At 39.5% G+C, this 24,942-nt stretch overlaps 1 protein-coding gene across 1 annotated transcript in view; it reads left to right on the top strand.

Annotated features, from left to right (window-relative positions):
* LOC117764817 (copine-9-like) overlaps positions 1-24,942 on the top strand; it is a 78,335-nt gene that overhangs the window by 48,364 nt on the left and 5,029 nt on the right. The window contains exons 8-20 of the mRNA XM_034590895.1: positions 5,750-5,813; positions 6,908-7,011; positions 8,598-8,702; positions 10,638-10,679; positions 10,952-11,027; positions 13,150-13,203; positions 13,541-13,602; positions 14,063-14,109; positions 16,458-16,639; positions 18,539-18,666; positions 21,097-21,199; positions 21,735-21,792; positions 23,553-23,626. Coding sequence (XP_034446786.1) covers positions 5,750-5,813; positions 6,908-7,011; positions 8,598-8,702; positions 10,638-10,679; positions 10,952-11,027; positions 13,150-13,203; positions 13,541-13,602; positions 14,063-14,109; positions 16,458-16,639; positions 18,539-18,666; positions 21,097-21,199; positions 21,735-21,792; positions 23,553-23,626 — 1,099 coding nt within the window. The remainder of the gene's footprint in view (positions 1-5,749; positions 5,814-6,907; positions 7,012-8,597; positions 8,703-10,637; positions 10,680-10,951; positions 11,028-13,149; positions 13,204-13,540; positions 13,603-14,062; positions 14,110-16,457; positions 16,640-18,538; positions 18,667-21,096; positions 21,200-21,734; positions 21,793-23,552; positions 23,627-24,942) is intronic.

The raw sequence follows: 24,942 nt of genomic DNA on the forward strand, positions 1-24,942 counted from the left end.
AAGAATGAAAAGTTGAAATGAATTAAAATCACAGCACTTCCATGAAGAAGAAGTTAACATTAAGTTTAACCGAAACCACTTTAATTTATTTATTTAACATTTATTACACATACAGAGGCTTGAGTCCTCCTGCTGCCTGTCTTCCCCCATTCTCTCTCACCATTTCACACATTACTACCCTGTTAAAATGCCCAAAACAGTATCTTCCAAATCTATCCATCAAAATAACAGAAACATAGAGCTTAGTTTTCTGTTTGGCTTTTAACAGGAATTCTTACATGTATTTTCTTTGTGTTATCAGCTCACACCTTGCAGAGGCCCTCAGTGGAGACAGTGACATTCGTGTCTGTATTTCTGTACTGTCCAGTTTTCAATTCAAACTTGAATTATAAAGTCAACATAGAATCTTATCTAACCCAAAGTAAGTGACATTTTTAACATTCACATTCAATCAATATATAATAATATGATGACATCATTTCAATAATTGTATTATTATCATAATGGCTTCAGTTAATTTACAGAGTTATATCTCTGTTTACAACTTAATTCTTGTCGAACATGACATGGTCTGTGTGGGTGCTAGTGGTCAAGGGTCACTTCTACTCCCAGGCCACCTCAAATGAGCGAAACTCATGATTTTTTATAAATAAAAACTGAGGTGGCTCCGAGGTCGATTGTAACTATCAGTCACAATCACTTACACTACCGTTCAAAAGTTTGGGGTCACTTAGAAATTTCCTTATTTTTCAAAGAAAAGCGCTGTTTTTTTCAATGAAGATAACATTAAATTAATCAGAAATACACTCTATACATTGTTAATGTGGTAAATGACTATTCTAGGTGGAAACATCTGGTTTTTAATGAAATATCTACATAGGTGTATAGAGGCCCATTTCCAGCAACTATCACTCCAGTGGTCTAATGGTACATTGTGTTTGCTAATCGCCTTAGAAGACTAATGGATGATTAGAAAACCCTTGAAAACCCTTGTGCAATTATGTTAGCACAGCTGAAAACTGTTTTGCTGGTGAGAGAAGCTATAAAACTGGCCTTCCTTTGAGCTAGTTGAGTATCTGGAGCATCACATTTGTGGGTTCGATTATACTCTCAAAATGGCCAGAAAAAGAGAACTTTCATGTGAAACTCGCCAGTCTATTCTTGTTCTTAGAAATGAAGGCTATTCCATGCGAGAAATTGCGAAGAAACTGAAAATGTCCTACAACGGTGTGTACTACTCCCTTCAGAGAACAGCACAAACGGGCTCTAACCAGAGTAGAAAGAGAAGTGGGAGGCCCCGGTGCACAACTCAGCAAGAAGACAAGTATATTAGAGTCTCAAGTTTGAGAAATAGACGCCTCACAGGTCCTCAACTGGCAGCTTCTTTAAATGGTACCCGCAAAACGCCAGTGTCAACGTCTACAGTGAAGAGGCGACTCCGGGATGCTGGCCTTCTAGGCAGAGTGGCAAAGAAAAAGCCATATCTGAGACTGGCCAATAAAAAGAAAAGATTGATATGGGCAAAAGAACACAGACATTGGACAGAGGAAGATTGGAAAAAAGTGTTATGGACAGACGAATCAAAGTTTGAGGTGTTTGGATCACAAGAACATTTGTGAGACGCAGAACAGGTGAAAAGATGCTGGAAGAGTGCCTGACGCCATCTGTCAAGCATGGTGGAGGTAATGTGATGGTCTGGGGCTGCTTTGGTGCTGGTAAAGTGGGAGATTTGTACAAGGTAAAAGGGATTTTAAATAAGGAAGGCTATCACTCCATTTTGCAACGCCATGCCATACCCTGTGGACAGCGCTTGATTGGAGCCAATTTCCTCCTACAACAGGACAATGACCCAAAGCACACCTCCACATTATGCAAGAACTATTTAGGGAAGAAGCAGGCAGCTGGTATGCTGTCTGTAATGGAGTGGCCAGCGCAGTCACCAGATCTCAACCCCATTGAGCTGTTGTGGGAGCAGCTTGACCGTATGGTACGCAAGAAGTGCCCATCAAGCCAATCCAACTTGTGGGAGGTGCTTCAGGAAGCGGGGGGTGAAATTTCTACAGATTACCTCAACAAATTAACAGCTAGAATGCCAAAGGTCTGCAATGCTGTAATTGCTGCAAATGGAGCATTCTTTGACGAAAGCAAAGTTTGAAGAACAAAATTAATATTTCAAATAAAAATCATTATTTCTAACCTTGTCAATGTCTTGACTATATTTTCTATTCATTTTGCAACTCATTTGATAAATAAAAGTGAGAGTTTTCATGGAAAACATGAAATTGTCTGGGAGACCCCAAACTTTTGAACGGTAGTGTATATGCACTTATTTGAGATTCGTAGAGTGGTTAGACCTTAGTTGTCCAAGCCTTGATGCAACTTGAGGATGGCATATGTCAGTTCAGGCCAAGGCGTGTATGTTCTACTGCCTATAATGGTTACATATTTATTTTATGATGGAGTGATGCTCTGACTTTATATTTCCATAGGCCATATCCACACAGCAGCTATTTGTCTCTGATGTTCCGCTCAGGGTGGGAAGCTCAAATGTCATGAACAGAATAATGTCACAGTGCCATGGTCTATTCCATCTTATGATAATCAATCTGATATATGTATGTAATGTAACATATGATAAGATAAATCAAAATGCTGGCTACGTATGTCTAAGGCTGTCTTTTCTCTGTTTCCATTCTCCAGATTTTTTTGTTGTGTGTTATTTCATCTTCCTCTCTGCTCTCCTTTTAACCACATCTTGTGGGGACAGTTCGGTGACAGACAGCAGGCAGGCTGGGGCTTTATGTCCCTGATAGTCACAAAGTCACCCCTCATTTCTTATCCTACTCCCACTCTGTTCCCCATTTGCTTTTCCAAGTCTCTTCTTTAGACATCAACTCTGTTTTCATCTATTCACTAGACTAATGTTATAGTCTAGTAATATTAAAAGCAGTTAATGGATCTTTAACAAATACATTTATTAGATTAATAGTGTTTTTGCCTGAGAGTATATTTTACTCAATTAAGCCACCGTTTTGATTAAAACTAGCCATTTCACTTAATCACAAACAGAAATAAAACTATTTAATCGCAGGGAGATTTTTTTTATCGTGTCCATGAAAGCAAACACTCATACCAACAAGTATGCAGACAACACAAACACATTCCTGCTAAGACAATGTTGTATCACACATTTGTTTTCACATTGTAATACTATTTATGATGGCTCTGTTTCATCAAGTGTCCCAGTTAACTAAGGCAGTGTTACCATTGGTGAGGTAAAAGCTACCTACTTTCATGCGCATTTTCAATTTGTTCATAAAAAACAATGAAATATTATGCTAGGACTCCACTGGTCCACACTTTTCTGAGATGAGTGGTTATCCTTCTGCAGTAGTTTAATCACCCTGGACTGAAGGATTAGCACCGCCAGCTGTTTGCCCCAATGTGCCAAGCGCCTAATATTCACATAACAGTAGTGGATGGAAACCCACATTAATTCACATTCTCTTGCCAATTTTGGACGGGAACTTGGCTACTCAGCCAGCATGCACAGTATCAGGACCCTGAAACTGAAGCAGCTCATTAGAATATAGGCATTTTTTATGTCAAAATGTCTTCTGGGATAAAGACATGTTCCATAGATTGACAGTAGGTGGTTGTAATGAGCCAAGAAACATGGGAATATGCCAGGGAAGTCAAGGAAAAAGAAAACCTCAATTTAAAAAAGATGGTTTTAAACACTGCAGATTCTTATCTAAGGGTATCAAAGGGCAATTTTTTTTACAGGTCTCGGAGTTCCTCTCACAGAGGCCCTGCTGATTCAAATCAATCGAGCTTCAAGAGTGGCCCCACACTAAAATGGGTCGGTTATCTGTGAAGCCCTAAAGGCAGCTACAGCTGCAGCGCTGTACTCCTTTCTTATCGTGCTGGACCTATCAGCAGCCCTTGATGCGTTCTATGCTATACTGTGCTATACATACTCTCTGATATAGACATGTTGAGCAAAGTGCATTCTTGGTTCGAATCCTATCTCACTGGGCGTCCCTTCAATGTGTCAATGTATCTCACCCTCTCTCAACAGAGGTGCCCCAAAGCTCGATGCTGGAGCCCCTTTTTTCTAATTGACAAATTTCACCAAATTCAAGTCACCAACACTTGCCTGAAAAGAACATTCTGGATCTGCATGCATCTACTTAAATACAATCATACGGGCTTACAGTCCTTCAAAGCCACTCCGTTCCTCCAAGGAACAAGGTTTGACAGTGTGTGGTACTCTGGGATGAGCTGCCACTCTCCTCCTATCTTCAAGAACTTCTTTAAGATTCATCTGTTCTGAGACCACCTCCTCTTCAAACATCTCTTTAGACTGGACTTTAGACTTTATTGTCCCCTGAGGGAAATATTTTTGTCCACAGTTAATTCAGTGCAGTTTGAGGAAAATATTTGCAATAAATCATTGAAATGTATTATATACTCAAATAAATTAAATATAAATATTGTTTAATTGAGTGAAAGTAATAGTAGTAGTATACATTAGCAATTTAGGTAAATACAGTTAATAATATTAGCTTGATTGAGTTATATGATTTGTATGAATTGAGTAACTCAAATGCACCTTCTTTGCACAGAATACTTCAAGATGTATAAAAAATGTTTACCACTAACATCTATTACAAAATTAAAGCTGTGGCCACTTGTCACTACTCAGTTGATTTAAGGAAACTAATTGCCTTAGTAAAAACAATTCAATCAACCAATTCTGAACTTTAACAAAGTTGCTTTAGCATTTATTTATTATTATTATTGACCGCATGGCATTTAAGTGTTTAAACATTTCAAAGTTCACAGTTCCATTTTCCATTAAAGTGTTCATGATGTAAATGTTCAACAAAACACTTATGAAAAAAATTATTATCAAGCTTCTGATGTTAGGCAGACATAATGTTCTCATTACCATAACTGTATGTAACTGTACATAAGGACATTCATATATTATTATAACTCTTCTCTTCCTCTTGGGGTTTTAATGGTGGTTGGCATTTTACTAAGAACAACAACCCAGTTATTACTTCAGATATTCATCTTTGAGTGACCTTTGCAGAAAAGTGTTTTTAACTTACTTATTGTATTAAGATGCACATGAAGGTTGAACAGTACTGATGTCCTGGACAGGTGAGAGCTGTCCCTCCGTGTTACCATAGTGACCTTGAGCAACTCACCCAATCTCCAATAGCTCCATTGAATCTCTTCGGTTACCAAAAAGGATTCTTGTAACATACAAGAATCTGCCAATTTTTTTTTTTATTCTCTGAAAAATGCACTCGTAAAATAGTAATTTCATGAAAAATCTTGCTTTGTAGGCTGTTAACGTAGAGGGAAGGTGTTTTATTTCAATTAAAATGGTGGCATTAAAAAGTGTACAGTGAAATCACTTTACTGCAGGAGCCATAGTGCGTCCTTAATGGGCTTGAAAGCTCTGGGCTTTCGTTGCCTGACTCAGACAAATGTGATTTTGTTGCTTTTTGATACAAATTTTAAAAATATATATATTTTGTAATGTTGTGCAAGTAAGGGTAATGTGTGAGCGTTTTCTTGTAAATATGACAATCTGCATGCTGTGCGGTCACGTATCACAATAATGAATGATAAATGCCATCTGCTTGGCCATTGTATAATTTATGTCATGCTTCAATTACCCTCTTTCTCCATCTTTCTCTCTGTCTCTCACACTCTCTCCTTGCGTTCTCAGTGGGATTCCAGGAAAGAAGTGTGGAGTCATTATCTTAACTGCAGAGGAGCTCAGTAACTGCAGGGTCAGTGCACACACACGCACACACGCACACACACACACACACACATGCACACACACACTCATATTGTCTGCATTTTTGTATTCACCCTGATACTGTTCTTGTAATAGCTTGCAATCCTCTCCCCTGAGATACAAACACTCCTACACACAAGCACGCTCTCACACACATGAACACACCGAAAACATGTAGTGATGGGCCAATCTATCAAACGTTGATCATAAAATGGAACAAATGTGCAGGAGTTTAACCTGTAAATAACTTCATCCGGAGCCCCATCCTCAAGTTAGCTTTTTTCAGTGTTCAGCGCCGATAAACACTGATGTTATGTGTTTCCCGGCTCGCTCCGCACTCTAAATGTATTCAAAATTAACTGTCAAGTTGGTTTCCTGCTATGAACTAAGTGATATTTCTCCTCCAATTTTCCATTCCCCTGCCACGGTGATATATTAATACCAACGAGGCAGTCAGATACCAACTGAATTTCCTGTGTGTGTTTGTGTGTCTAAGTGTGTGTGTGTGTGTGCTCCAGAGACCATTATGTGAACACGTTTATCTTCGTTGTGTTTACCATCGTTACTCTGGGAGGTTTTGCCCCTGACAAGATTCAAATGCGACTCGGGAATTTTGATAAGTGTGTGAGAGTGTGTAGCCTACATGTGTGCAGACTGACGAGCCCTCTGTGTCAATGATGGACTGTGTCTGTCTGTCTGTCTGTCCAGCCCGATCTCAGCACAGAAGCAGGAATAGCACAGCTCCTCATTAACTGCTCTAACTACACATACATATGTATAAAGCAATTCCCTCTGGCTGGCTATATCACAAACAACCCATAATAAAATCAATGTCTCCCACTAATAAAGTGTGTAATTTAAATTAAGTGCAGGATCGCAATCACTGTAAATATGTACGCCAGTCATGGTGACGGTGGTGTTTTGAATCCACATTTTGCATCACCACGATGCATGAGGTTTTTCAAAACGCCTGCTCCTTTATCACCAAGAAATACGGTCCTGGAGAAAACAAGTTGCTGGCTCGGGAATTAAATTGCATCAGAATAGTTGATAATCAACTAAAACTGCTTGTCTTTCTCCCAGGATATTGCCACTATGCAGTTGTGTGCCAACAAGCTGGATAAGAAGGACTTTTTTGGCAAGTCAGACCCCTTCCTGGTTTTCTACCGCAGTAACGAGGATGGAACGTGAGTCTGACTGTTAATCTGCATCTTTAACCAGCTTCTGTCCGGCTCTTGAGATGATAGCAATATACAGGACCTCCATGGCCTGCCGGCAGGAACGATGAGTGTTAATATAGTGTTTGGATATGAACAGATAATGTGCTTTAAACCAATACGAATAGATCTGATGTTTTTGTAGATGTTCTTTTTTCCTCATTATCTGGTACTGAAGCCTGAAGCAAGCAACCGTCTCCGATGTGCTCGTATAACGACCGAAAGCTTTTCTCACATTTTGGACAATAGTTTTCCATTTTCAATAGAAAAAAATTATACAACCTTGAGTAAGAAAGAGGAAATATGGTCATATGTATCTATTACTTTTCATTAAATTTCCTACTGTTAAAACCACCTCAACAGCTTTTTATTTAGACTCTTTAGTTTAGGCTTAATTTTATGTTCTTAAAAGGCAGGTTTAGATAGCTTTTAGAACCAAGCTCTATTCAATACATCCAATACTAAAAACTAATACAGATACAACACTGTGAAAAGGTCTGATTATGAACATCTAATAGAGGTAATAACAAATAACACCCATGTCTTTTTGGTCATTGTGGTCATTTTCCAAAAAATATCTCAGTACTATATTACTTAATAGTGTCTTCCTGTCTTTAAAGTAAGTATTAATTTGTATGTACTAGTGCAGTGCCTGTTCGTGACCTGCCTGTTTGTAATGCTCTGTTCTCTTGTCTGTGTTAATTCTCTGGAGTTACTTCAGAATTATTATTATTATTCCATAGTGAGTCGTCCTCAAACAGTTCTACAATATACGGTCACTTTGTATTGTTTGTGTGCAGAGACTATGGTGCAGTGTGAAGTTAGAAATCTTTGTTTTCATTCTACCTGGTTTATCTGCAGTGAAGATTTCATAGCCAATGTTTTTCATAAAACTAACCACTGCTGTAGTTTATTCCAACTTTTTTTATATTGAATGTATCGTGTGTCCACAACAACCAAACTCGACATTGCAATTTCCTGGTTCGTTATCAACGTCCTAAAATAATGGAGACAATCAGTCCATAATTTGATTTCATTATTTAAGTGACATTCGAAGGCTGCCAGCACTATGCTGATCAGAGCACCGAACTCTCAGTAGACCCTGCACAGCTAAAGTATCTACAGCAAAGATGGTCCTACTTGGCAGTTCCTGTGACTGTTAAGTGGGACAACAGTGCATAAACATTGTACAGGAAAAATATGAGCTTACATTTTTAATGAGCACTGTGGTGTTGAAAGCCCCATTTATTCACCCACATTCTCATTTTACTTGTTCCTTATACAAATTAACTTAGCATATCCTTCTTTTCCGATTATTACATTCTTACACTGCTTTGCCGGGGGGAGATGTTTGTAGCAATAAAACTCCATCTGCAACTCTGTCATGTCCCCCAGATATACTTAAGCAGATTTTTAAGACACAGCAGCCTGCAAAGCATTTGTAGAGTTGCAAAGGGAGCGGGAGATGAGAGATGTGGGAGCATCTTCATCGCACAATCTGAGCAATACGATGTGCGCTCTCTTTTGTGGCCTTACATCTGTTATTTTGCTGGCAGGTTCACCATCTGCCACAAGACAGAGGTGATCAAGAACACACTGAACCCGGTGTGGCAGCCCTTCACCATCCCTGTGAGAGCTCTCTGCAATGGAGACTATGACAGGTCAGGAACCATTTTGCACAACCGTGTAATGCATTTAAATGGAGAGCGAATGAAACATAATCCTGAGGCAATTAACTTCTTAGACACCAAAGAAACCGGTAGGTGAGATGTCATAGTACAAACAGCATGGGCCACCTGATTTCCATCGCTGATTACATTTCCATCGCTGCCCTGGAAAAAGCACACCCTATTCTCTCTGATTAGATGAAGTATATGGGAACTCTTGAGAACCAATAGGGCACAGGCAGACTCTGTATGTGAATGACATCACCCGTTGCTGGGCGGTCAGAATAATGCCAGCAGTCGGTCATGGTGTCCCAGGGACCAGCACTGGTGTTATTAAGACTGACTCATTTTCACACAGCACTGTTTTACATTCAGAGTGAGGCTGGACTGAGCTAGCGGCTGTGACAGCAGGCTCGTGTGTCATACAGGTCACGATGCATACACAACTGCAGTACCTGCACTGACACAGGAGTAGGGACTATTATTCTCAATTTATCTTTATATCTTTTTTACGTTAATGTGAATTATCGGCTTTAGAAATGCTCATCTTTTGCTTTTTTTCATAGGGAAACACTAGATCTTGAAGGGCACATTATAAGTTTAGTAATTCCAGAAATATGGCTCATTTAAATATGTGCAAAGATTTAAATTAGAAGATTGATACCCTTCTTATGTATGACTGTTAAGGTGAAGCTACTTCCAGAATAAAGTTAGCTTAGCTGAGCATGAATCCTGGAAGCGGGAGGAAGAAACTACCCTGATTAGGTCTTTCTCATGCTAGATGGCATTAAAGTTAAATCAAATAAATCATACAAAAAATCAAAAGCAACAGTGCATTATTCTGCTACTGTAATATTTATAATGTAAAATAATGAGCATAATGTCTTAATAACAGGAGTAAATGATTCATTTGTTAGGAACCAATTTGTAGCTGCAGATCCTCATATTGTGAAAATAAATTGAGTGTAAGTGGCTCACTCTGTTGCACAACCTGCATCCGGCTTTGTTCGCACTATATTATATATTTTCAGCAGTTTTTAAACTAGTGGTACTTTGACTTGCTTGAGAGAAACACAGTAATAGGAAACAAGGTAAAAAAAAAAAAAAATTCTAAATGTTAATAGCATTAGAATTGCAGGTAACAGCATGAGTGAAAGTATCATTATCAAGCTTTGTTCAGACAGACTGTGAGTCTGAGCCGGACATGATTCATACATTGTAGGCACAATGGTAAAAAATTGTCAAAGGCAATTTTGGGTTCAGTATTTTGCCCAAGGACCCTTTGGGAGAGGGGGACGGCTCTCTCTGCCTCTGTGAACAATGCATCTGCCACTTCTCACTGGTCACTTGTAAACCAGTGAGCAGGTTTCTCATTAGCAAACATTGTGTAAATCAGCAGCTTATGACTTTCTCCAGTGTGACTGTGCCAAGCAGCTCTTCATTTCTGCTTATATCTGTAAAGCTGGAGGTTAGGGACACACAAGACAGGAGTCCCCAGAGTCCAATAATAATCTTCTTCTCCACAGCCATGTACCTCAACAGGCAAAGGTTCAACTTTCAGGGAATTTCTCTGCAATCGGTGCAAAACCTTACAGGCAAATTCTGTCTTCATTTGCATTCAATAATTTTTTCTCTTTTTTTTTATCCCCATAATACAGTGCAAAGCAATTTACTTACTTCCCCCCCAGAAATTAAAAAGGGGCACAGATAGCCTGGAAATTCAGAGTTCACATAACCGTCTGTACCTTCTGCACCTATAATCTTCTTCGGCGTGACATTATTTAATCAGTTAACGTGTAATTGCTCTGGTCCCAATGTGACACTGTGAAAAGAGTTTTCTTTTTAAAAGTTAGATCTTCAAGTTCTGGTTTTACTGACAGCATATGATCTGTTGAAGAGCCGAAATGAAACTCCTTCTCTCTATTTCAGGACCGTGAAGATAGATGTCTTTGACTGGGATCGAGATGGAAGGTAAAAGCATCTCAGGATAACCACTCACCATAACCTCATTATTCATAATGACATCTCACAGCTGTTGTAAGGAAATTTTGTGCATTATTTATTACGTGGATGCACATTTGAAAAGCTGTGGCAAAAAAAATAGAAAAGTTATCATGCAGCAAGGAGATCGGCCAGGAGACTGACAAGCACAAATATGAAGAAACAGATGTGGTTGGACAATTTATTTTAGATTATAAAACTTGTGTTAATGCTCGCCTGTCTGTGTGGGTGTTTGTCTGCAGCCATGACTTCATTGGCGAGTTCACCACCAGCTACAGAGAGCTGTCTCGGGGCCAGAACCAATTCAACGTCTATGAGGTGAGACACGACGTGTGGGTGTCTTGTTGTCCTTGCAAACACTTATTCAGTTGATTTTGTTATTGTAGCTTCAGTTGATTGGTTGTCCAACGACTGGGGAATCCCTGCAGCCTTCGCAAAAGCTTGTACAACCTTTCCTACTGATGCACTGAAATATAGGTGCTACAACAGATGATGAATAAAGGTGCTCTCAATGTAAAAAGAGCTGAATACATTTTGTTGAAAATTATGCAACCTTCAAATGAATGGAACATTTCACAAAGAGAAGAGATAGGATAGAAAACATGTTCCTGCAGTTATAGCACGAGTCATCATGATTTCAACACGACGAACAACACATTGTGCTGTTAGGCCTTTATTCCATGTTAAAAAGAGAGCTAACACGCCAGGCTAACTATCTCCTACTTTTCAACGCAAGCACTAATTCCGACTAGATTTTTCGTATTTAATTTTCGTACATACTATCAGCTGTCACATTCTGTTCATGGTTCATTTTAGAACCATGTCTTTATTAAAGTGTGGTCGTACAGTTTGAGAGCAGGACTTATTGATTTCATGTTCAGAGTTTAATGCTTAAAACCCCAAGTCCTGCTCCCTAGCTAAAAGATCACCTTCTTGAATAACGACAGGAAAAAAACCATAATTTAGTATAGCTATTCTTAGTTTTTTTATTCAACTCTCACAGCCAGTGAGTCCTGGAGGCTCAGCACCCCGCTCATTATCCCATCTTCCAATCATGTCAAGTTGGTTCTCACCTCAGCCACCATGGAGCTCGTTGAAGAAATTTAATCCTGTAATTTGATGTTTCTTGCCAAAATATACTTTGGCAGTTGCAGTTAATGTCTACCACCAAGTTTTGTCAAAGAACCATATAAAGACTCTCGATGGTATTTGTTGGTCAAAGCAGGGTCACTGCGAAAACACATCTTTTTGCTTTGTGAACACGATATCTCAGAGTAGGCAATTTCAAAATGTCTGACAAATGTTCAGTTTGACTAAAAAAAATAACTGATTAGATGTTGTTGCTCAAAGTCACTCTGACAAGAATGAATGGGGTTATAAGTTGTGACAAATTTTCAGACAAATAATCATCATGACACTTAATATACTGAAGGTATTTTTCACGTATTTTGTATTCCCCTTCACCTACTTCGTGTATTTAAGTCTCTGTGTTCCGCTGTGTTTCCTCTTGATAATGTTTCTGTTCCCAGTGTTTCTGTGTTTTTTGACCTTAGCTCTGGTTACACGCATTTTTCCTGTTGATGGACTCTGGATTCCTTGTTACTCTTGACTAGATTTACTACCTGCTTTGTACTGCCTTGCTTTGATCTTTGATGGTCTAACAATACATAAAAAACAGATGAACTACATCTGCTGGTCTGCATTTGGGTCATTCTCCCTGTTTCCCTGCAAATGAAACAGTAAAAAAGTGACCACTCTGGACCCTCCTCTTTAAGGAAGAACTTTATGTTTATTAATGGTGGGTGGATGGTGTCTAGAAAGCTTTAGATTAAGGACTTTATTAACAACTCTGATTCAATAACGACCAAATACAGTTATGATGCTTGTGCGGACAGAGGTTGTATTTGAAAGGGGCTTTTAAATCTGCTGCAGTTTTAAGTAAAGCTGGTCAGACAAAATTATTTTGTGACAATGACTTAAATGTGAAAACTATACTTCGGCAAAATAGCAGATAACTTTTTCGTTTCTACATGTGTGTACAATTTATGACAATAAATTTGATAAATATAAACTTTTTATTTGTTAGCACATTACCGATCACACACTCTACACAAGGCTTATTATAATCTTTGGTCCAAGCAAACAAATTAATAATATTATTGCAGAAGAATGAATAAATAAGACATCAGAGGCATGTAATCTCTTTTTGTAACAACAGTGGATGGATGAATATTGTTTATTTTCACCTGCCAAAGTCCAGTTCTATCATTTTTGCATATATACACATAGTTAAAAGTGAAATTAGTTCCAATTCATGGGCTGTCACCATTATCAGGAATCTGTTGAATTATTCATGTTCATTATCAACATCAGTCCAGCATGTGAAGTGGTTTTACAAGTACCCTCTCACTCGTTCTCTTACTTCTCTCATCACCGGCAGGTTCTAAATCCCAAAAAGAAAGGCAAAAGAAGAAAATACGTTAATTCTGGGACCGTGAGTACACCCACCTCCGCCATACCTGTCATTTTCTTAATGTTTGCATTCATGATTGTTTTATACTTTATACATTGTAGGCATCATTAACTCTTACATCTGCTTCTCACTCAGTCTTTTACTGTCTGGCACCTGTTTGTCATTTTACCTTCCTGTCTTCCTGGCACTGGCCCTTCTTCCACCCTTCCCCCTTTGTTTATCACTGTGTGTATATGTGTGTGTGTGTGTGTGTGTGTGTGTGTGTGTGTGTGTGTGGTGTGTGGGGTGTGTTTTGTGGCGGCCTTTGTGTCGTGTGTGTGTTGTGTTGTGTGTGTGTTTTTTTTTTTTTGTTTGCCAGGTAACTCTGCTGTCCTTCAAAGTGGAGTCCGAGTATACCTTTGTGGATTTCATCCGAGGAGGGTGAGTAGAATAATAATCAGCCTCCTGTCCCACCGTGCACTAATAGACACCGTTGTGTGTGTGTGTGTGTGTGTGTGTGTGTGTGTGTGTGTGTGTGTGTGTGTTTGCATTTTGATACTTGATTGAATTTACCTAAAGCTTTTTTGCAAGCAGCATCAAATTGAATTTATATTGGCTCTGAAAGGCCCTGGTTTTGAAGAAGTTTGTATTGATAGATCTCATGTGTAAATACCTCATTTATTTAGTTAATTCACTTTTAATTACTGGTTTAATTTGTTCGACCTATTTGTGCCTTCTGAATGGGAACACTGCCCTGCGATAGTAATGAGCCAGTGAACCAGTGAAGTGATTGTACTGCAGTGGATTGTACTGGTGTGCCTGAAGTGCTGGAGATGCACCGTGTATAAACTGCACTGATGTGTTTAACGCTCTTTGTTGTTCTCCTCTTTATTTGTAATAGAACCCAGCTGAACTTCACAGTGGCTATAGACTTCACCGCATCTAATGGTAGGTCACAGACCTGGTGCAATTTTGGATACACAAAATTCACTTGCATATTTCATTCATTGTGGTGCGCATTTGTCTAACTCTTCCCTGTCTTCCAGCCATTGCATCGAAACATCTATAGACCAGATGTGATCCCCAAACCCTTTCAAATTATCATTAAATGTGACTCAAGGTCCTCACAGCTTGCAGAACACCCATGTGAACTGCCAGTGATGAATCAGTTGGCTTACATAACCAGCAGTAAAGGAATAATGTGACATTTATATATGAGAATCTGCTTATTCATTATATAAAGTAAGCAGCACGGTGGTGTGGTGGTTCGCACTGTCGCCTCACAGCAAGAAGGTGTTGTGTTTGAATCAAAGCCACAAAAGAGCCAGGAGGAAGTGCAACCCAAAAAAAGGATTGAAAGTAGATTGTATTGTATCAGTCTTTTGTTCTTTAGCTGACAAGAAAAAAAAGTGTTTAGAGGCCAACACTTTTGTATTCCTGCTTTAACAGCTGGAATATTGGAGAAAGAGTTTCTGCATATTTTCTTTTAAAAAGTTTAGGGCAGCCCAGTGGTGCGGTGGTTGGCACTGTTGTGTCCCTGGCTGAAAACCTGCTTCGGTCGAGGTCTTTCTGTGTGGAGTTTGCATGTTGCACCCTGTGTCAGTGTGGGTTTTCTACAGCTACTCCAGTTGCCTCCCACAGTCCAAAGACATGCCGACTGGGGTTAGATTCATTGGAAACTCTGAATTGAGAACAGATGTGAATGTGCGTGTGAATGGTTGTCTGGTTGTATTTTGGCCCTGTGATACGCTGTTGACCTGTCCAGGGTGTACCCCGCCTCTCGCCCAATGTCAGCTGGGATTGGTTCCAGCCCCCCCCCCCAGGTCTCTTTAAGCATAAGCGGTGTAGATAATTTGATGGAATTATACAAAGTAGGCGTCCCTATGCATCATCGAGTGGCTTCATTAAACCACCACAGTCATTTCTGACTGATTGCAATGAGGTAGTCATTCGTGATCCCTAGAAGATGAATTATTCTGACTGTAGATGTTCTGACTTATTAGCTTACGCCATCAGAGGGTCAGAGTTTTCACTTGTTTGATGAATCTCAAGAACTGCTGCACAGGTTGGCATGAAAATTGTCATGGACATTGTTGGTTTCCAGAGGATGATCCCAGTGCCTCTGGTCAGAATGTAAATGTATCCAGATTATGGTATATTATTTATGCTGAAGTGTTTTGAATGTCTATTTCTTCTAAAATTGGTAGGAACTAATATGAAACATGTCCAGTTCAATGCAATGTCTCATATGTAAGTGATATACTCAATATTGTTTCCAAGAAATAAGTCATACATAAGGAAATTCAACAGATTTTCTTGCTCAAAGATGGGGGCCTCTAATGTGTCTGCCACTGAGAGTGTAATGCACCTTTACTTCACTTTACTCAACGTGCAATCCAATCATATCACGTATTTTAATCTCATAACTGTATTCTCTGTCTCTGACAAGATATAAATGACATCACTTGAGTCTTATGTTTTATCTTAAAGGTATTACAGAGAGGAAACAGTTTAACACTTTGGTGTGAAAAGCATTTGCACCAGTTCCCATTTGTAAAGTAACATGACCTTCTTTATTGCAGGTGCACTCATGCTTTTACTGGGAGACAAACCACTTTCTTGAATAGATTGTTACATTCAGGCTCTTATTTTCACCATGCTGGGAAGTGCAGTCAGCTGTGCAATGTGCACAGGGTGTGGTAAATGTCTTTGCTGGGTTCTTTTAGCCAGAGACGCACGGTACACCTGTGGCACGGCTGGAAGCTAGATGGGATTGGGGGAATGCATTACCACTACTGTAGGTGTGTTGGGAGCAGGCTTAATCAAATCATACTCCTCCCTTTCATCCCCTTTAAAAGCAGGGCACTCGTTTCATAAATGGAAGTGAGAGTCCAGACAGGCTTATCCCAAGGGGAGAGCACAGCAACACTCAGCTATGTTTTCATGTGTGAAATAATTCTACTGATGCCAAAACTAAAGCCATTTAAATGATTGCATAAAGTGAAAACTCCCCATAATAATCCTGTTAGCATTATTCTTTGTTTAAAAAAAAAAAAAAAAAAAGCCAAGAAGCCTTCATATCATTGCCAACACCATTAGGCTGTCTCTACAGCAATTAAAATGTAAATTCTCTGCTACTTTTGGGAAATACAGAATATCCTATTATCCTGGCATTAGTCATCTTCTATTCTATTTCCGCTGGTGATATAGTGTATTTCAGAGGTGAGAGACAAACAGAGATAAGGAGGGAGATTTATCATCATTGACTTCACAGTGTGATGTATGTGTCTTCCAAGGTAACCCCTCGCAGCCCACCTCACTCCACTATATGAGTCCCTACCAGATGAATGCATATGCCATGGCCCTGAAAGCAGTGGGGGAGATTATCCAGGACTACGACAGCGACAAGCTCTTTCCTGCCTATGGCTTCGGTGCTAAGCTGCCACCTGATGGCAAAATCTCCCATGCATTTCCACTGGTAAGATACACACATACACACAAACAAATTTACACATACAAGACACACTTGCACAGTTCACTCATAGCAGGGTGTGGTTTGGACCAGGAGCTGTCGCTGTGACAGCAGCTGGTCGCACAAGTTGAGAAGTTGGCTCATCTTCCTGCCAGCAGGACTCTCCCAGCCTCCCCTGCACATCCTCCTGAGGGATGAGGGCAACCAGTCAGAAACCGCTGGATGCTAAGCTGTAGTGAAGCCAAGTCTGCACTTGTGTTGTCAAAATCAATATCACTCCATCGTGGGCCTGATCTACTAAAGGTTTGCGTGTGTAAAAACGTGTGCAAACTTGATTTCACCCCCAAAAAAACATGCAAGCGGATCTACTATTGGTCCGCACTGAGGATTGTGTGCAGAATAACGTGCTGTTTTCATTTTGTACGTTTGCCTTAATAATTATGCAATATCGGTAGATGCAAATACTTTAATTTAGCACACGCATTGTGATTTACAAACACTGAAAATAATTGCGGTGGTTGTGACTGCATCTTTATTTAGTATGTTTGAAAGGTAGGTGCGAATCACCACAGCGTTGAGCCAAGATGGCTGCAGTTACTGTGGTGAGGAGGAGACGGCAGGAAGAAGATGGAGAGAGCGTAACATGTTTGGATTGACAGAAGCAAAAATAATCCCTCTCTCTCCAGGGCACTGGTGGCCATCGTCACACCAGACACAGCGCTGACCCGCTGCCTGTGTGCGCTCCGTGTGCGCTACAATGGCCCGAGTGTCGCGCCTCAGCGCTCGTGCCACAGACAGTGAACTGTTCCTGCTGCGCAATATTGGTCAGAGGCGTCTCTTCCACCGGCCCCCCCCACCTGTTTTATGTGCCGAGGTTTTATTATGAGCTATTTTTCTTTTGTTCTTCTTCTTATGTCCTGCCATCTTCTCTTAATTTCATCGGTTGTTCTTTTTGTTTTACCCACAGGATTTACCTCCTCGCAGATACTCTCCCATATCGCGTTTCTTTGAGTTATGTTTATATTTCTTTGTTGTAGCTACACAACAGTAACGCACGCAGATCAGGCCCCATATGTTTTAAAGTAACCACCCTTTTACAATGTTTCTTATTTTAATGAATAGCAGAAAAGAATGGTGGTGATACACACAAATGGGGAGTAAAAAGTGATAAAGTATCATGGAGTTATTGGAAAGTTATTTTTCAGTTCATCGTTACTAACAATGTCCTTAAGGCCTATAAACTTCAAAGTCATTTCCTACCTTATGAAAGATTTTCAAAAATCGTTTTTTCATTGTTTTTGAAACCAGAGATGCATTGCCTTCTTATTTTAAACTGAGATGAGGTGATCAGGGTTATATCAGTTTTGATTTGGATACAAACTGGGAGCACGGAGTTTCAAAGATGCAGCCACCAAGGCAGGGAGGTTCTAAGTAATGACCCTGTCAAGTTTTATTATGGGAATAAAGGAGGCGGCACCCAAATAATGGGGACAAAATATCTCGGCCTCTGCTGTGCTTTATATGATAAATTAATTGTTTCTCTATCTGACCAACATTGAACTTCCATGGACTTCCTGATGTACTGTTTGCCTGAACTTGCCAATAGTATTAGAAAGTCGTGTATTTATTGCCTTCTGAAGACCCTTTACAACCACAAGTTAAGTGAGGACAAAATACCCAGGAAACTTCTCATTTTTGTTCCCACTAGAGGACAGAAAGGAGGAATATTTATTTGGATGTAAGCTTATGTCCTGTATAGAAAACTAAATACCTAAATATGCTTTTATTCCTCATTGGTAAGTGCCTTCATCATTTAGTGCTTGCTGTGGAGGCAGACGTCAGGTAATGAACCTGCATGATGTAATGCTTGCACTTCATGAGTGTGCTGTATGCTGTGTGTTGCAGAGCGGTGACAATGATAATCCAAACTGTGTGGGAATAGAGGGGGTTCTGGAGGCTTATTTCCAGAGCCTGAGGACGGTGCAGCTCTATGGACCCACCAACTTTGCACCTGTTATCAACAAAGTGGCAAAGTAAGTTTATGGAGTTTAGAGTAAGGATACAGTCATACATTTTGTATTAAGGCTAGATTTATTATTAAATTATAAACAAGTTGGGATGAAAGCACTTTGCAAGTAAATAGACTTCATTATGGATATACTGTATTTCACATGTTTTTCTGCTGTTTTTGTTTAAGTAGTGAAACAATATTTTTAGAACATTTAGGCAGTTTCTTGTTGTTAAGGACAGTTTAAAAGGTGCTAAACACTGGGAAAACACCATGCAAAGAATATCATTTATCGTCAAAAACTAACCTGGACTCCAGATATATAATGGTATAGTACATTGCATCTCTGTTACCTCTCCAAAATGGCCTTGTGGAATATATTACACAGTCGCATAAAAATAATCTGTTTAGAATATTCACATATACATTATAACAACTTTGGATGTGAGGGTATACGAGAGGGAGCCTGACTAACTGAAAACAGTCTTTAATAAAATAATGTTTTGAAAGTGGCCTTCGGATTTGTAAGTTATATTTCCAAATTAAATTTGTCTTGTAAATTATTCCATTCCCAAGATGTGGTAGTGGTTACAGGAAAAAGGCAGTTTAGAGAAATTTGACAAAAGTAGAGTAGCATTTATATAGAATTGTTTGACATATGAGAATATATATATATTACTATATATATAGTATAAAGCATCCTCTGTATATTCAGCAAGATTCATAGACTTATAAAACACATAAATGAGTCTGATGAGATCATGATCCAGTGCTCAGAATAAAACACAGATGAATGATAGACATGATGAAGCCTTTGTGTGCATGGAAGTCACCTTCATGTAAAACAGATGAGAACAAATTTATTAATTTAGAAATTAAATCGATTTAGATTTAGCTATATTTTATGATAACTGCATGGAATAAATCTCATTCATTTCCAGCTATTGTTTAAAAAGTAATGTTTCAATTGAACAGAATGAGCATGAAGGCTGGATGTACATATGGTTATAATGAGTTTAAATGAATGAAAACTACAGTTTATGGACAGCAGTTTGGAGGTTAAATAGCTTGATTTAGAGAAGGGGCACAGATAATTGTATCATCTGAAAACAGATGCATCTTAACTTGCTAAATGTTCATTATCATCTCTATAAATTATATAAATGGAGAATGGAGCAGGTATTAAGATAGAGTGTAAGTAGTACAGATTTTGTGATCTTTACGATAGGAAACACTTCATGCTCTGTCTGTTGCCGTTATTGCATTGGGTACTGACCTAAAACCAGATTTGCTCACCAAGAAATATTATCTCTTAGAAATAAATTATTCAACTTGATCATTTTGAAATGGCACAATAGTTACTGTTTTTGATGGCAGCCCTTGTGACAGCTTGTGACACTTGGAAGAGTCCAGTATAATGCAGAACTGTCTCAGATGGTCGTAGAGCTCCGGACTGGATGCTGCTGTGAGAAGGGCCTGTCTGGCTACACCGGGGCTAGCTGGCTAGCATGCTTACTTCAGTTGAAGAAATGAAGTGGTACAAATAGAAGCTAAACAAGATTTAACTTTGGTGTTGCTTTCCACTGCTGGGAATAGCTCTTGGTGATAACAAAATGAAGCCTGACATTGAACTTGCAAAATTTATTTTAGATGTCAACTGTTAATGCTAATATTGGCTACAGCACTACAGCAAACTGGGTTGTTGGTGACAACAGAATCAGTTTCCTCTCTGCTATTGGTCAGTGAGAGAGACCTGACTCTGACAAATTTGGCAGTGTTGCAAAAGTTCAATTATTTATTATAAACTGAGTGCCATGAGCACAGCGGAAAAACCTACTGTCGGTCCATACGCTGAGGGCGTTTTTGCACCAAGGACTTAAAATGCTGAACTTCATAGGAGTTGTATAAAAAGCAGTAGCAGGACACATACCCACGAAGGGATAGTTCACTCAAAAATGAAAATTCCCTCATTATCTACTCGCCACAATACCGATGGAGGGGTGGGTGAGTCCACAAAACACTTTCGTAGTATCAGGGGTGAACAGCGTTGCAGCCAAATCCAATACAATTGAAATCAATGGTGTAACATCTTCAAACGTAAAAGTTAAATGCATCCATACTGCTCCTGTGGTGTCATCCAAGTGTCCATAAGCCCAGACATTCTAATTCCACTCGAAATGGCGTCATTTACACCAAGTTTTAAGCCTAAATGTCGGCTGTGATCCAGGGGCGAACGTAGTTCTATACAATGTTATACTATATAATTACATATGTCCTAAGCTTGAGAAGACAAGAGAAAAATTAAGGCAGGTGTGCTTTGTGTTTTATGTAGTAATCTGCTCCTCAGGTGTACAGGCACAGCCCTAACCAAGGTATTAATGTGTGTGTGGTCATGTGAATGTGTGTGTGGTCATGTGAATGTGTGTACGTGTGCATGTGCGTGCACTTTCCCCAGTTGTGCAGCAGAGATTACAGATGGCTCTCAGTACTTTGTCCTGTTGATGATCACAGATGGAGTGATATCGGACATGGTCCAGACCAAAGAGGCTGTGGTCAATGTGAGTAAACAAACACACACACACACACAAACACACACACACACAAACACATGCACTACAAATGCACTCAGGCACTGATGGATAGCAGTGTTTTTCACTCAGTTACATCTGTTACTGATGTGTTTCTCAGCATCCCCTTTTCTTTTGTGAGTTTTATTTTTATAACAGTAATGCTTTTGATTTTAGAATGAAAACAGTTTTCCCAGTATTCAGCTTGTAGGGAGCAGCCACATCTCATCAAAGAGCGCAAATTACTTGCTTTCATTGGGATAAATGTCACGTTTTGAAGAAATCAATAGTTGTCTCATAAACCTGTCAAAATTAAGAGGTTTGATCCAATCAGTTCTATTCTTAGGGATTTACCACAGATATTTGTTATACCTACAATTAACTCTTAAAGGTAACCTAACCTGTTTTTAGGTTTATTAAAACAAAAATTAAAATTCACTCAATACTTAACTCAAAGCTTATAAATGTCTTTACACTTCCTGAGGATTTAACAAATGCATGGTCTTTCCTGTTCTCTCCTGCACAGGCAGCATCACTCCCTATGTCCATAATCATTGTAGGTGTTGGGCCGGCTGAGTTTGATGGTAAGTGTTCCATTCTAGTTATAAGTCCATATACACATGTCAGAAAAGAGGATGGTCACACTCGGTGACAAGAAATCACCTTATTTACAAAAGAAAAAACATTTTCTGTCCTCTTTCCTCAGTGCCACAGTCATTTAGATGCCTCTGTCTGCGCCAGTTAAAACAGCCGTAAAGTTGTTACCATCCTTGACAGGCTAGCAGGATTCAGAATAGACTCTCTATCTACCGCTTTCACTGTCTGCTCATGTCACAAGAATATACAGCTCTTAGCAGACAGACCACAGCTTAACACTGACCCTGCTCTGTGAGAGTCTACAGTGTAACAAGCACACTTTTTTTTTCCTTTTCAACAAACAAACTCTTCATTCAGAATTTTAGCATCAACACTATTTTTCCTTTAACTCATTTAAAACCCAAGGTCTTTTGTGACAAGCTGTAAACAGCACACTGGCAGATCTTAAAGACAATAGGGCATTTATACAGTTAAGAGCTTTCTCATCAAAATATCCTGTATGCTTCTAAGCAAACATGCTACAAGGACCTCGTCATGACGATATTTGCTCTGCAGCCCCGCTGGTGGAGTAAGGTGTGCAAATGAGCACAATCTTATTGTCAAAACAAAGTTTGCACGGAATAAATTTGAAATACAAAAAGGTTGAATTTAAAATCAATGACCCTTACTTTGACTCAAATATGTCACGTTTTGTATGAGAGGCAGCGTTTGACTTTGACCTTGACTTTTAGACTCAACAGTGGCTGGTGAGCTAACAGGAAACCACTGCAGCAGCGATAACGTAATTCGCTTTTCGAGTACGCCAGTAGCTGCTCCCCTTCCTGAGAGAGTTGCTGGAGAAAGTCAATGAAGTCAAGTGTGCAGGCTTCTTACAGCCCACAGATCAATTAATGACTTTCCAGTGGGGACTGTACATGATTGTGTGTGTGTGTGTGTGTGTTGTGTGTGTGTGTGGTGTGTGTGTGTGTGTGTGTGTGTGTGTGTGTGTGTGTGTGTGTGTGTGCTGCTTAGCGAGGTGTGAAAACGGAACGTCTCATCATTGTCATTTTCTACTTGTTTAAGCAATCGAATGTTGAAATTGGCAGTGAAAGCACTCAGGCGTGTTTGGAGGTCACAAGGTCAAACTGGCTTAACAGCGCCTCAGTGTGTGTGTCTACATTTTATCGCCAGACCTTTTTGTTACCTGCTCTATCTCTACTCCACTTCTGACCATGTCTCTAAGAGTTTTAAAGCTACTAACGCGTCACCTGGAGTATTAGGCTGTCAGTTCTGGTATTTGTCCTCATGCTTTCTGGTTCTGTCTGAGTCTGTTTGGAGCTTTAACCTCACGTTGCGCTCGGCCACCTCTCCATCGGCAGCACCACCTATCCAGGCTCTTTTGTGTGTGAGTGACTGCAGATGCAGGATGAACACTGTTGTGCAGGTGATGTTTTTGAAGACCCTCCTCAGATTAAAATTTCTATCAGAGAGCAATATGGGAGAAAGCACGTCCACCTATATTTGGCGATAGTTGACATGACGCTCCTGTTCCTGTAGTGTAATTGTGCTTAATTTTTGCTTGTGGAATGACATTTTTGGTGCATAAAGCATTTCTAACCATTCTCTGCTGAATATCTTACCCCCATGCTGTGTTCCACTTGAGAAATTACATTAGGAAAATGCAGAAGAACATCTAGTACCTTCTATATATTTTTCCACTGTGGTTCTGGTACTTAGTCATACCGTCTCTAACTTTCTGTCCTTATAGCTATGGAGGAGCTGGATGGGGACGAGGTGAGGGTATCCTCCAGAGGACGTCTTGCTGAGAGGGACATTGTTCAGGTACTCATCATAATTCTGTTTAACTTCGCAGGTTAGGCTTGGGAATGTTTCTGTCTACAGCCACAGCATGGGGGAGTATCCCCTGAGGAGGGGTGTTACTTTCAGAATGCACACTCAAACACACACTGGGAAATGCCTCATACAATATACAACACACATCTATCTGTGGGCCACTGAAAAGGCAGTGCATTGCTCAAGGGTATGATACATTTCTATTGATTCTGGTTTGACACATCCACACAGTCCAAACGTTGATTTGTCCAATACAAAATCATCCAGGTCCACAGGTTATTTTAACCCATTTTATCGCAAACCTGCATCTTTCTCAGTTAACACAGAGTTTTTTTTTACCTAAACCAAATTGTATTTTATATGTGAAGTTTGTATAGAGATTTTTTTACATTCAGAGTTAATGCAGATTGTGCAGACATTGGTGTCGTATCAGCTTTTTAAATCCTCACACATCGACATCCTGATTTCCCTCCAAGAAAAAAAAATCAGCCTCCTCCGTGGTGAAGCAAAGATAGAGGACATGACAAAACGTTAGAAACTCCTGTGGTGAGGACAGACTCTTTGTCGCACCGGGACATTGTGGATAGGGTGACAACAAGTAATCATTCAACAGAAAACTAAGCTTTGATGAGCTCAATCATTCAGAGTCATTTTACAAGAAGAGTAAAGCTTCTCAAATTTAAGAAATGTTGCTCATTATGCTTGGGAAATGGACAGTTATGTAGTGTTCACACCATTTTTTGCGCAATGAGATTACATACAAAGTTAATGCAAATGGACACAAATCTCTTGTACTGTGGAAAAATTACTTATAGAGAAATGAATGATTTTGTTGTTAACCTTTGTTCATCCTATCCTCACTACAAGGAGAAGAGAGGGTGTTAACTGTATTTTATGGGATTATTTACAAAAACAAAATGCTATTAAACTGCAGTAGAGTAAAAATATAGTCTGTACAATAAAAAAAAAAGTCTTTAAAAAGTGGATGAATAAAGCAACAACAAAAAAATAAAATGTCCCTCTTTCTTTAAATTGTGTAGCAGTGAATTTAATTTTTTTTTTAAAGTGGTTAGTATTTTCAAAGACAAATCTGACGACAGTAAGTAGATATGAGACAACAGATGGAAAGTAGATAAAAGGCCTCTTACAACAGGGCACTATAATTTTTTCATACAGTTGTGGAGAGGACTGGGCCGTCAGCTGGCAGAGACTCAGGGACGATAAATGACCATGATAAATCAGCACTCCCCGTGATAAATGTGTGGTGTCTAGACGTTGAGAGGAGGCATGTGAGTGTAGAGGAT

This window comes from Hippoglossus hippoglossus, chromosome 7, assembly GCF_009819705.1.
Source record: "Hippoglossus hippoglossus isolate fHipHip1 chromosome 7, fHipHip1.pri, whole genome shotgun sequence".
In the NCBI taxonomy this organism is placed as follows: domain Eukaryota; kingdom Metazoa; phylum Chordata; class Actinopteri; order Pleuronectiformes; family Pleuronectidae; genus Hippoglossus; species Hippoglossus hippoglossus.